The sequence below is a fragment of the Crinia signifera genome, chromosome 11 (assembly GCF_055691185.1).
Source record: "Crinia signifera chromosome 11, ASM5569118v1, whole genome shotgun sequence".
In the NCBI taxonomy this organism is placed as follows: domain Eukaryota; kingdom Metazoa; phylum Chordata; class Amphibia; order Anura; family Myobatrachidae; genus Crinia; species Crinia signifera.
In genome coordinates, this window is record NC_139227.1 from 100396007 (window position 1) to 100408646 (window position 12640).

The 12640-nt window shown below is 43.0% G+C and overlaps 1 protein-coding gene across 1 annotated transcript in view; it reads right to left on the reverse strand.

The window, feature by feature from the left end:
- Positions 1 to 720: 720 nt before the first annotated feature.
- The window catches only part of LOC146045115 (receptor-type tyrosine-protein phosphatase beta-like), a 160551-nt gene continuing 148631 nt past the window's right edge, over positions 721 to 12640 (reverse strand). Inside the window, exons 37-40 of the mRNA XM_083163791.1 lie at positions 12499 to 12618; positions 11374 to 11537; positions 6138 to 6273; positions 721 to 2853 (exon numbers count right to left, since the gene is read on the reverse strand). Coding sequence (XP_083019917.1) covers positions 2716 to 2853; positions 6138 to 6273; positions 11374 to 11537; positions 12499 to 12618 — 558 coding nt within the window. The 3' untranslated portion in view covers positions 721 to 2715. The remainder of the gene's footprint in view (positions 2854 to 6137; positions 6274 to 11373; positions 11538 to 12498; positions 12619 to 12640) is intronic.

Sequence of the window (12640 nt, forward strand, 5' to 3'; positions counted from 1 at the left end):
ATTACAGTATGTGGCATAATGTGTAATGGTCCTTATGGCGTGTGGCATAATGTGTAATGGGCATTATGGTGTGTGGCATATTATGTAATGGACATTACAGTATGTGGCATTACTGTGTGTGGCATAATGTGTAATGGTCCTTACGGCATGTGGCATAATGTGTAATGTACATTATGGCATGTGGCATAATGTGTAATGGGCATTACAGTGTGTGGCATAATTTGTAATGGGCATTAGAGTGTGCAGCATAATGTGCAATGGGCATCCAGATGTGCTGCATAACGTGTAATGGGCATCATGGTATGTATATTGAATTAAGTAGCCTGTAACTGGTTGGGCTTGGGGGTGATCTGTGTGACCTATTGGGTCACTCTGTGGTCCTTAATTTTTTATGTCACTGTGTGGCCTTCAGCCAGCCAATTTAAGCGTGGGAGGACAATGACCATTTCTGCGATAACCAATGTCTGCTCATACTACAGGTTGCAAAAGTGGGGCGTAAGGTAATTGCTTTTCTGCTAGGCCATGCCCCGGTGAGAGTGGAATGTTGGAAGCTTGGGGGTCCCGTGAATCTCCTCCAGCCTCATTAGAGAACAGATGCAGGTAAGGCTGATGGTAAGTGTGGGTGTGGCTAGATGCCAGTGTGCACACCAATCCCCTCGTTACGTTCTGCAATTAGCCCATTATTGAGGGAGTCACCACGTCAGTTACAGTATACAGCATATCTTTATTATTGCTTTACAGTGAATGGCATAAAGAACCAGTGCAATGGTTATTACACCCCAAATCACATAAGGCACATACTTCACATTGTGTCCCCCGCTTCAGTGTTATCGCTGGAACTTTTATCCCTGATTTTTTTTCATATTAAAAACCTTCACTGCATTAGTGAAACATATGTACATTCACACCATGAAGTCATCACATATTAAATTACAAATAAAATAAATTTCAAGTATTCCCTCACCATTGTGCACAATTAGCAAAACCAATTTCTGTTCACCCCTCTGTCATATAAAATCCGTTAGAAATAACGGGAAACAAGTGCTGTAAACATTGAGTCATGATAAGTCTGCGCCATCGCATTCAGCGCAACACATTACGGAGAGAGATAAAGTACCGACCAATCAGCTCCTGCTGTAATTGTTACTGTCCAGGCTGCTTGGGAGTTTACTGGTTAGTACTTTACCTCTCCCTTCACTTTGATACATCACCGCCATAGAACGATCATTTTAATGTGAAACGTGACAATAAATAATATTATTAACCCTTCTCCTGGTACACCGGATACCGGCATGAATCTCACATAGGGTCTTGATCAGCTTTGTTAGCAAAGCAAACCAGCAAGCAAATGGGCAAAGCTATGCTGCATTGCATGAGGGCAGATGTAACATGTGCAGAGAATTTGGGTGGGTGTGTTCAAACTGAAATCTAAATCGCAGTGTAAAAATAAAGCTGTTTGATATCTGTTGGCTACATGCAAAAGCATTTGGTATTTACCCTGCACACAAATTTACTTTTTTTTTTTGCTTAAGTGAATCTGACCCGTAATCCAAACGCAATGACGATAGTCACATAGCTGACCGATTTCTGACAATCGGTGGCATATAAAATGCACCAATCAGTATTATTTCAGTGGGCGTCTCAGTTTCTAGCAACATGGATGTATGCAATGGGAGGAGTCCATACCATCATTTGCATAACGCCACAGCCGGAAGACCGCCAATAAACACTGCTACGTGCACTTTTGGGAACGGATTAGATCCAAAGGCTTCTGACACAGCTTCATTTGGTCCGAAATAGAATTCTACTGATAGCAGCATGACTCCCCAATACCAGCTCTTTGTATATATAACAATATTGCACTAAAATCATCGCTGGTTGCATTCAGGGCGTGGGGAGATACCGGCTGCATATGTACCAGGAGCACAGATCATTCTATGGTCGGTATGGATGCAAACAGTAACGGGCAGAATCGAAAACGCACTTTCACCCATAAATTACATGATATATACAAGACTAATAGATATGAATAGCAAAAATAGAACTTCTGCAATGATTGAAAATATTTAAAAAAAATGTAAAAATATCTCTTGTATTCAGTGCACAATAAGTTTGTATAATAAAATATATACATATAATTTGGAATTCATTAACCGCTATTTCCATGCTGTCTATGAGTCAGTGACTGGCACAGCAGCTGAGCAGCGTACATCTAAAGGTGGCCATACACACGCAGATTTATCTTCAAAAACCTGGCTATGGATGAGAGCAAATGACAGTTGACCATTTGCTTGGAAATGCTGAAAAACTGACAAACTGTCACTCATCCATAACCAGGTTTTTGTTCCAACCAGCCAGATCTGAAGATAAATCTTACTAGTGTATGGGCACCTTCAGTGTCGCACTGGCCCAGCATACATTAAGGTACATATTTATTGTAATACAACATGACGTATTCATGAGCTCCCAATGCATTTTTTACATTACAGATGAACAAATGAACTTTTTTCCTTAGGAAATTGATTCCAGCCAGTACATATGGCCGGTTATCTATGGTATATCTTTTGTACTATATCTTTCCAGCAGATGAATAGTACGTACATAAAAACCCGCATAGTTATCAATTCTCTTTATAAATAAAGTGCAAATGCCCTGTTTGGTGCTGTGATGTGTCTGGGAGTCCAGTGGCCCCTGTACAGGCAGGACCCACGGTGATCAGATATTCGTGTTCCGCAGGGAAGTGACATTGAGGTTCTCATAGAGGACGGATGGATTTTGGTAAATCAGCTGAGATGAGTTTTTTTGGCTGTTGATGAAGTCCACAGTGCACTTGTTCAGGAACACGTACTGGCTCTGTGTGGGGAAGACAGAGGGAGGGTTAGCCTAAATAATGCTGGCGATATAGAAGGAAATGTTGGGTCTTCACAATTGTTTCTTATTGTTAGAATTCTGTGTAAAAGCTCTGAGGTATTTATATACATTGCCGTCCTGCTCTAGTGTAACAGGCTACAGGTGTGATATAGCACAAAGGCAATGTCTACATAGACAGGCAATATAAAAGGCCAATGCTGGAATTAGACAGACCTTTTCAATATGTGATTACATGTAAATGATTTCACTTTACATATTTTATTGTACCTGTTTTTGCTTTGTTGTTCTATAATTTAATTGTCATTGACTGGTCATTTCTTTTACGAGATAAAGATTCTCTTTGATATTAATCTGTGTGGAGATGCTGTAGGACTTCAGGGGTCATGTGTGAGGCTATGTGCAGGAGATGCTGTAGGACTTCAGGGGTCATGTGTGAGGCTATGCACAGGAGACGCTGCAGGACATCAGGGGTCATGTGTGAGACTATGCACAGGAGATGCTGTAGGACTTCAGGGGTCATGTGTGAGGCTATGCACAGGAGATTCTGTAGGACTTCAAGGGTCATGTGTGAGGCTATGCGCAGCAGATGCTGTAGGACTTCAGGGGTCATGTGTGAGGCTATGCACAGGAGATGCTGTAGGACTTCAGGGGTCATGTGTGAGGCTATGCACAGGAGATGCTGCTGGAAATAAGGGGTCATGTGTGATGCTATGCACAGGAGATGCTGTAGGACTTCAGGGGTCATGTGTGAGGCTATGGACAGTGCTGTAGGACTTCAGGGGTCATGTGTGAGGCTATGCACAGCGCTGTAGGAATTCAGGGGTTATGTGTGAGGCTAGGCACAGGAGATGCTGTAGGACTTCAGGGGTCATGTGTGAGGCTATGCACAGGAAATGCTGTAGGACTTCAGGGGTCATGTGTGAGACTATGCACAGGAGACGCTGTAGGACTTCAAGGGTCATGTGTGAGGCTATGCACTGGAGATGCTGTAGGACTTCAAGGGTCATGTTTAAGGCTATGCACAGGAGATGCTGTAGGACTTCAGGGGTCATGTGTGAGGCTATGCACAGGAGACGCTGTAGGACATCAGGGGTCATGTGTGAGACTATGCTCAGGAGATGCTGTGGGACATCAGGGGTCATGTGTAAGGCTATGCACAGGAGATGCTGTAGGACTTCAGGGGTCATGTGTGAGGCTAAGCACAGAAGATGCTGTAGGACTTCAGGGGTCATGTGTGAGGCTATGCACAGGATATGCTGTAGGACTTTAGGGGTCATGTGTGAGGCTATGCACAGGAGATGCTGTAGGACTTCAGGGGTCATGTGTGAGGCTATGCACAGGAGACGCTGCAGGACATCAGGGGTCATGTGTGAGACTATGCACAGGAGATGCTGTAGGACTTCAGGGGTCATGTGTGAGGCTATGCACAGGAGATGCTGTAGGACTTCAGGGGTCATGTGTGAGGTTATGCACAGGAGATGCTGTAGGACTACAGGGGTCATGTGTGAGGCTAAGCACAGAAGATGCTGTAGGACTTCAGGGGTCATGTGTGAGGCTATGCACAGGAGACGCTGCAGGACATCAGGGGTCATGTGTGAGACTATGCACAGGAGATGCTGTAGGACTTCAGGGGTCATGTGTGAGGCTATGCACAGGAGATGCTGTAGGACGTCAGGGGCCATGTGTGAGGCTATGCACAGGAGATGCTGTAGGACTTCTGGGGTCATGTGTGAGGCTATGCACAGGAGATGCTGTAGGTCTAGGACATCAGGGGTCATGGATGAGACTATGCGCAGAAGATGCTGTAGGACTTCAGGGGTCATGCGTGAGACTATGCACAGGAGATGCTGCAGGCTGCTGGACCAGTGCAAGGGTTAATACACAGGTTGGAAAGGGATTTATCTGCCCATCTACCTCACCTGCAGTTATCTCTGGATATTGAATGGGTATATTTATACCAGCGCATACAACTGTCAGGGTAAATGAAGGTGAAGAATGCAGGTCACATCCTACTATTGTTGCTATCTTGCCAACATCCTAGTCTGCTCATCAGACCTTATCTATCAGTGATCCCAAGGTGACAGCTGTCTGCAAGAATCTCTTTGGGAATGGACGATATGGCAACGTGGAGGGAGAAACCATTATTCTATTCTTTGCAAAGTACAAGATGTGCGAAAATGGACTTTAATAGAAAATGATTAAGTGTCTGTTTATAACTGACCCATTGGTCTGACAGCGTCATACGTCCTGATGTATGAAAATAACTGATGTATTTTCCAATCTGTGCGTCCTGACATTGCCTGTTGCAGAACAGCACAGCGGGAGGGTAAAACTCATGATACTGTATGCTCATATTGCCTATGGTCTATATTTGTATCTGACACCCCTTCAAGACCTGTATGTAGATGATAGCTGCTGCAGCAGCGGTGGAGGTTCCGGGTTTAAATCATTGTGCAGTCCTCCAAGAAATGGATAAAAAAAAAATCTCTTCTAAATAAATGTATAGAAACGGAATACAGTGCTGCAGCAATGAAGGGATCCCCCGGGCCCACACAGGTAGCAGCAGGGATTAGCTCTGCTGCCTCTCAGCTCTGGGGTCTTGGCTTGCAACCAGATCCTTAAATGTGTGGCACTTGTTTGTCTACCTCGCACTTGTGTGAGTTTCATCTGGACAGTTTGCAGCTCCCCCCCCCAAAAAACTTGACTCTATGGGTCAGTCCCATGGGGTGGCGGCCATCCAGAAAATGTTATATGCAAATTCATTTTTTAATCCGATTACAAACCTGCATTAAAGAGCACGCAGTGGGCGTGTAACGGTCGGGAAAGTCTTTATTTCAAATAAAAAATTTCGGACTTGCTTCATTATCCCCCCACCCTCACCCCCAATTAGGCATCTGGAAGTTTTCATGTAGCTTAATTGGGCCAATAATTACATGTCAATGTTGTGGTTAAAAACAAAATGGCCTCAAATGACACCACAATCCATTTTGTTGTTAGATTATGCCCCAAATTTAATACAAGCATTTACTGCAGCCAAAAATCATTGCCGCAATGCAAATTACCACAAAATCACCTTTTTGAAAACCTTTTTTTTGGGGGGGGTTTCACTTGTAATCAAACGAAATTTGGAAATTTTTTGCATCTTTAGCCATTTAAAAAAAAAAAATTGCAATTGAGCAATCAGCCATTAGGCCCCATCCCAAATACCCTGCGCTGTTATGCTACAGCTCTGAGACTACGGCATTTACTGGGTTTCCGGAACTTACTTCAGTTTGCACCATTAATCCCCGGTGCATGCGCAGGTCATGTACAATTGCGTACACATCTATTCTGTCCTCAGCTTCAATCTGTTTAATGATGCGATCAAGTGCAATGAAAGTGCCCGTTCTTCCCACTCCAGCACTGAGGAAAGAGAAGGGAAAATAATTAAATTAGCGAAAATGATGCAATTAAATGACAAATTAAACGCGCAAATCTGTTGCTTTAGTACAAAGTTCTGGTTGTCGTAGCAACTACAGAATTATAATTAAGACTAATGCACAGATTGGTCAACTGATAACTATGATGTCACTTACCCGCCCTGTCCCTACATAATGAGTACTAGGGAGATTAGGAATCCGGTTCATAGGCCGAAATGGTCAAAAAAATTTTTTTTTCGGAACTTGTTCATTAGGGCGGAGTGAAAAAACTGAAATGGAGAAATTCAAAATCGGCTAGTGTGGGAAAGTTGTGACTTGACCTGAATAAGAAACGTGCAAAAGCATTTTGATCTTCTGTTCTGGCAAGAGGCCTAAAGTTTCACTTTTTAGGTGAAAATAACGAAACCTATGAAGATGCTCCAATCTAGTTATAATTATGTCAGGATGTCTTAGAGTGGTTCATTAATATACTTTAGCATAGTAAAAAACAGTACGAGCTTGTCCTAGTGCAAAGTGACTGACTGGCGGGAGAAAAAATCCCTAATAATTGACCCATATTCATGGTCACAATTGTGAATATTGTGTGTTTTCTCCTGAATGTGTTTATAATAGAAGAAGCACAAATACTCTAAATGGAATTTCAGAGACACTGTGTGAAATATAACACTACATAATGGCCCTTAATCAGACCTGATCGCAGTACAAATTTGTTTTCAAAATGGGCAAAACAAATGCTGCATTGCAGGTGGGGCAGATGTAACGTGCAGAGAGAGTTAATTTTGGGTGGGGTGTGTTGAAACTGAAATCTAAATTGCAGTGTAAAAATAATGCAGCAGGTATTTACCCTGCACAGAAACAAAATAACTCACACAAATCTAAAGGTGGCCATACATCTACAGATCGATTGTCAGATCTGGCTGGTTGGAACAAATACCTGGTAATATCTGAATGACAGTTTTTGGCAGTTTTCCAGCATTTCAAAGCAAAGTATCAGCATTTCAAAGCATCCATTACCAGTATTTTGTTCCAAACAGACAGATCAGACAATAAATCTGTAGATGTATGGCCACATTAACTCCCTCTGCACATGTTACATCTGCCCCACCTGCAGCTGCATTACAGCATATAATGATGCCAAAGATAAGCCAATATATTAACAGTTAAATACATTAAAGTGCATTATGCTGTAATAAGTATTGCTGATCAATCCTGCCTAGCAGGGCCGTCTTTTTGTATGGGCTTAATGGGCACTTGCTCAGGGGCCCCAGGCATATAAGGGCTCTATGTTGATAGCTGAGGATCCCCTTTTTCCAGGGATACCAGAATTTAGAAAATCGGCACTGGGGAACTGCAGATATCCAACTTCAAAGCAGCAGTCCACATCCGACCTATTAATTACAATTTCCAGTCATATTTCTCAGGTTCTCTCTGACACTAGCGGCTTGTCTCTATCATGCCCAGAACTAGAGATATAAGCCTTCAAGCAGCCAGTCCCTGCTCTAGCTCCAAACGTCTGGTGTAGTTTTATATTTTTGTCAATGGATTGCTCTGGCTCCTGATCTCTGATACCCAAGTTCCCAGCACCTCCTGAAAGTTGGGACTTGGGAAGTTTTTATACTAGGCTAGGAAATCTATTTCCAGATAATGGCGATATCTGCAGTCAAACAAGCTGCCCTTCCACCGGAAAATGACGAATATTAAGCCCACTCCATTATCCAACCCTCCCCTGCGTATAAAACACCCCCTACCTCCCTGGAAGTCATTTACAAGGGACCCTTCATTCAGCTCAGTGCCCCCTTCCACACGTTAGTCTTCTCCCTCCCACTACCTGTGCAGTACAGGAGTAATTAGCAGAAGTTACTGCTCCAGGTCCTAGATGTTGAATGGAAGATAGAGCACCCCCTGCCACCCGTGGGACATCAAAGCTGCTGCTGATACCACCCCCCACCCCTAGGAGGGGAGAATGGGTAAGGGCCCCAGTGCATTGCTTTGCCCAGGTGCCCACACTGCTGTTAAGACGGCCCTGCTGCCTAGAAATGAACACAGTGATTGGCATATATGTACTGCTGGACACCACTCATAGAATGATTAACCTGTTATTTTTTGAATCAATGTATTTGTTTATTTATTTATTTACAGTTTCTAATACCCCTTTCACATCGCACTTTTAAAACGGTAAATTGCCGTTTTTTTCCCTTTTTAAAACGTTTAAGCCTGCACTGTGAATGCACCACAGCCGATTTACCGTTTAAAGTTAACTGGCATTTCGAACCGTGTAAAAAGCAGAGTCCTACACGGTTCCTTGCCGTTTTTTGTGCAATGTGAATGTGTACAATGCTATGCATTCACAGTGCAGGCTTAAACGTTTTAAAAAGGGGAAAAAAAGTGCGATGTGAAAGGGGTATAAACCGGTATTTAAAACGGTAATCTGCGGCAATGTTAAGGCTCTGACCCGTTTTAATTACCGTTTTAAATACCAGTTTTGAAAACGTGTCGGCGATGTGAAAGTGGTGTTATATAGCTCAGCAGATTCCGTTGCGCTTTACAATAGTAGACAGTGATAAAACAAACTGGGTAATGACAGACAGACTTGGGGGTTAGAGGGCCCTGCTGCAAGCTTACAATTTATTACATCATAATACACTTCAACGTATTTAACAGTTAATATATTGGCTTATCTTTGGCATAATTATATGCTGTAATGCAGCCCAATCATGTTCCCAGTATAGGGGATGCAACACTGTTTTTCTGTCAATAAACAGAAGTGATATGTAAAATGATACATTAGACAGTTTACACTGTTACTTGTAAAACTTATTGTAAGTTACTGTTTTTCAATAACAGACTGCAACAGTTATTTCTTATTTATATACACAGGATTGTCTATCTTTGTATATGCACTGCAAAGAGAGCAGCATAAATCCAATTCCATGTATTTCAGTGACACTGTGTGAAATATAACACTGCATAGTGGCAGACCTGATCGCAGTACAAATTTGTTCTCAAAATGGGCAAAAAAATGCTGGACTGCAGGTGGGGCAGATGTAACATGTGCAGAGAGATTTAAGGTGGCCATACATCTACAGATTTATTGTCCGATCTGTCTGGTTGGAACAAAATCCTGGTAAAAGATGAGAGCAAATGACAGTTGACCATTTGCTTTGAAATGCTTAAAAACTGTCATTCAGATATTACCAGCTGTTTGTTCAAACCGCTCCCAATCTGACAATCGATCTGTAGATGTATGGCCACCTTTAGATTTGTGTGAGTTATTTTGTTTCTGTGCAAGGTAAATACCGGCTGCATTATTTTTACACTGTAATTTAGATTTCAGTTTCAACACACCCCACCCAAATTTAACTCTCTCAGCACGTTACATCTGCCTTACCTGCAATTCAGCATTTGTTTTGCCTATTTTGAGAACAAATTTGTACTGGGATCAGCTCTGATTAAGGGCTATTATGCAGTGTTATATTTCACACAGTGTCACCGAAATTCCATTTAGAGTATTTGTGTTTCTTCTATTATAAACACGTTCAGGAGAAAACACACAATATTCACAATTGTGACCATGAAAATGGGTCAATTATTAGGGATTTTTTCTCCCACCAAAGTCATTCACTTTGCACTAGGACAATCTCGTACTCTCTTTTACTATGCTAAAGTATATTAATGAACCACTCTAAGACATCCTGACATAATTTTAACTAGATCGGAGCATCTTCATAGTTTTCGTCATTTTCACCCAAAAAGTGAAACTTCAGGCCTCTTGCCAGAACAGAAGATGTTGACTCAGATCAAAATGCTTTTGCACGTTTCTTATTCAAGTCAAGTCACAACTTTCCCACACTAGCCGATTTTGAATTTCTCAATTTCAGTTTTTTCACTCCGCCCTATTGTTCATACTTTAGTATCTGCGTACTGCAATTGTGAACGGTAAAGTATGGTGAGTGTCAGAGCATGACAAGCGAAGTGAGGGGACGGCACACACTAACGTGTGGTCCATATGCTGAAATCTACAAATTGACACTAAAAAACCTCACGTCAACCTTTTCGTGTGTCCACCATTTCCATGTCGACTTTTGCGTGTGTCGTAGTTTCGCGCCACTAATTTTCGTGATAACTATGTTTGGGCTGCCGGACTGACACGGACCCCTGTTGGATGGGGACAAGGAGAATGTGGATAGCAGTTGTGGGTTGGCGCCCCTTAGTGAGACCTTTGGTAATTAGATCTGTATAGCCTTTAGTCAGAATTCCAAACACATGAAAGTAAAGTCCAAGAATCCTATAAATTTATTAAAATGTCTCTGGTTCCACACTATAATGGTGGTTAGATCAGACCATAAAAAGTTCAGTGGTATAGTTCATAACAGCACTATAGACGATCCCAACGCGTTTCGTCCCCACACAGGACTTCATCAGGGGTTCGCAAAAAGCATAGGGACAATTTCCACAGTTTTCTTGGTAAGGGTGTCTCCGACTGGATGTTGAACACTAGGTCCTTAAAAATTCAAAGGTACCTTGGGGTTTAAGGGTTCTAGGGTATTCACCCTGCTAATCCGTCCAAAACTCCGTTCACCTTTTGGGGATAGTTCGGTATAGGATCCGTTTGGATAAACACTCGATATATCAATTAGGACTGCTCCGATTAACTTTGTTTGGTGGACACTCTCATTCAGGGACCGCCTTAGATCAAAATACACTCGGAAAAAGGTGCAGCCAGTAGACAGTCAAAAATTGATCGGAAATATGGTTATCACTGTCCTTTAGGAGATGTGTATCCAAACTTTATAGCTCAGGGAAAGTTCACTGTCAATGTCATTGACCAAAGTGTATGGGTGACCGTCACCACTTGCTGGTACAGGGGACCCAGAAATGCGTTATCATAGAAACATCATAGATATCATCTATATATATGTCTAGTGTTCGTGAGTCTCTGAAACACTGCCATCTGCTGGCAGAGAGTGAAACTACATTTCTTTCTCAAACGTGCAAAAACACAGAAAGTAGCAGCTATCGAAGCTTTTGCTTTGAGCAGGCTTACTAGTATTTATTATGTGAGACCAGCGTGCATTGCACTTACCTGCAGTGTACCAGTATAGGAGAATTGGGCCGGCAGTAATTTGCTGAGTATTCTTGGATTAAATTTCTAAACTGTATCAAGACGTTGGTGGTCTTGGGAACGCCATGGTCCGGCCAGGCGGTAAAATGGAAGTGGCGCAGTTGCGTGGTCTGCCTGCTCCGCATCTGAGACAATGAGAGGAAGACCAAGTCAGTACCGTGCTAATGGATCAGCACCTGTCCCGGCCTACCATCGCGGCCTGGTGCTTTCCTGGCCATTGCTCCTCATGTCTAGCACGTGTAGGATTTATGGCTTATCAGATAACATATAGTGTCTACTGCTATATACTCTCTGTCTTTCTCTAAGAGAGCAGCAACCCTGCTAATGCCGCAGTCTGCCCTCTTACTCTCACTGATGGATTGCTTACCGCGCCTATAATCATCACTCCTCTAGTGCAGGATATCCCTGGGGAGCTCTTTAACCCTTTTCTCTGAGTTCCACCTGGATATTCTATAGACATCATCATGCTGTGGATTAAATGCTACGCCAAGCAATGTCAACAAGGAACACACAGTCCCCAATCAAGTAGAGCGCAGAGACAGGACGCCGTTACCAAGGAAAGGGGTGCTCCATGGAATAACTCGGGGCTGTACCTGGACAGAACCATTAGCCAAGTAAAGTCGGCCTCAGCAATGAGATCCATGGCTTCGTAAAGTCTAAGGACAGTGGGGGATTAACATGGCAGGACACTAGTAGCAGGGAATGGGGCCATAGTGTCTTCTCTCACTACTGTGGGAACCTCAAGTCGGTGATACAGCGAGGAGTAATCGCCTACCCTACAGGCCTAGTACGGGCATGGTGCTGCCTACATGTCCATCCCAATTAATGAAGAGAAGGTGCCAATGCACTGAGCTGATGGCAAACATTATGTGTAACGTTGGGGTAATTCTCCATCACAGATAATGGCAGAGAATCTCTACTGTACATTCGCTCATGGTATACAGCTCGAGCAGCCTTTGGTGTAGCACTGTCTAATCCTGCTGGCCATACCAGCACTAGCTTCAAGCATGTTCATATAAGGGCATGGGGTGGAATGACACTGAAGTCTGCTCCATCAGCGCATACAATATGGAGTTGGATACTCACGTCTGTCACTGTGAAGTCCCTGGTCGTCCAATCTGACAGCACCAGCTCATCGGTCATTGTCACGGACAAGTTACCATAAACTCTACTGCTTCGTGAGGGCCAGTATTCTTCACATTTTACCTAGAACACAAATGAACAGATG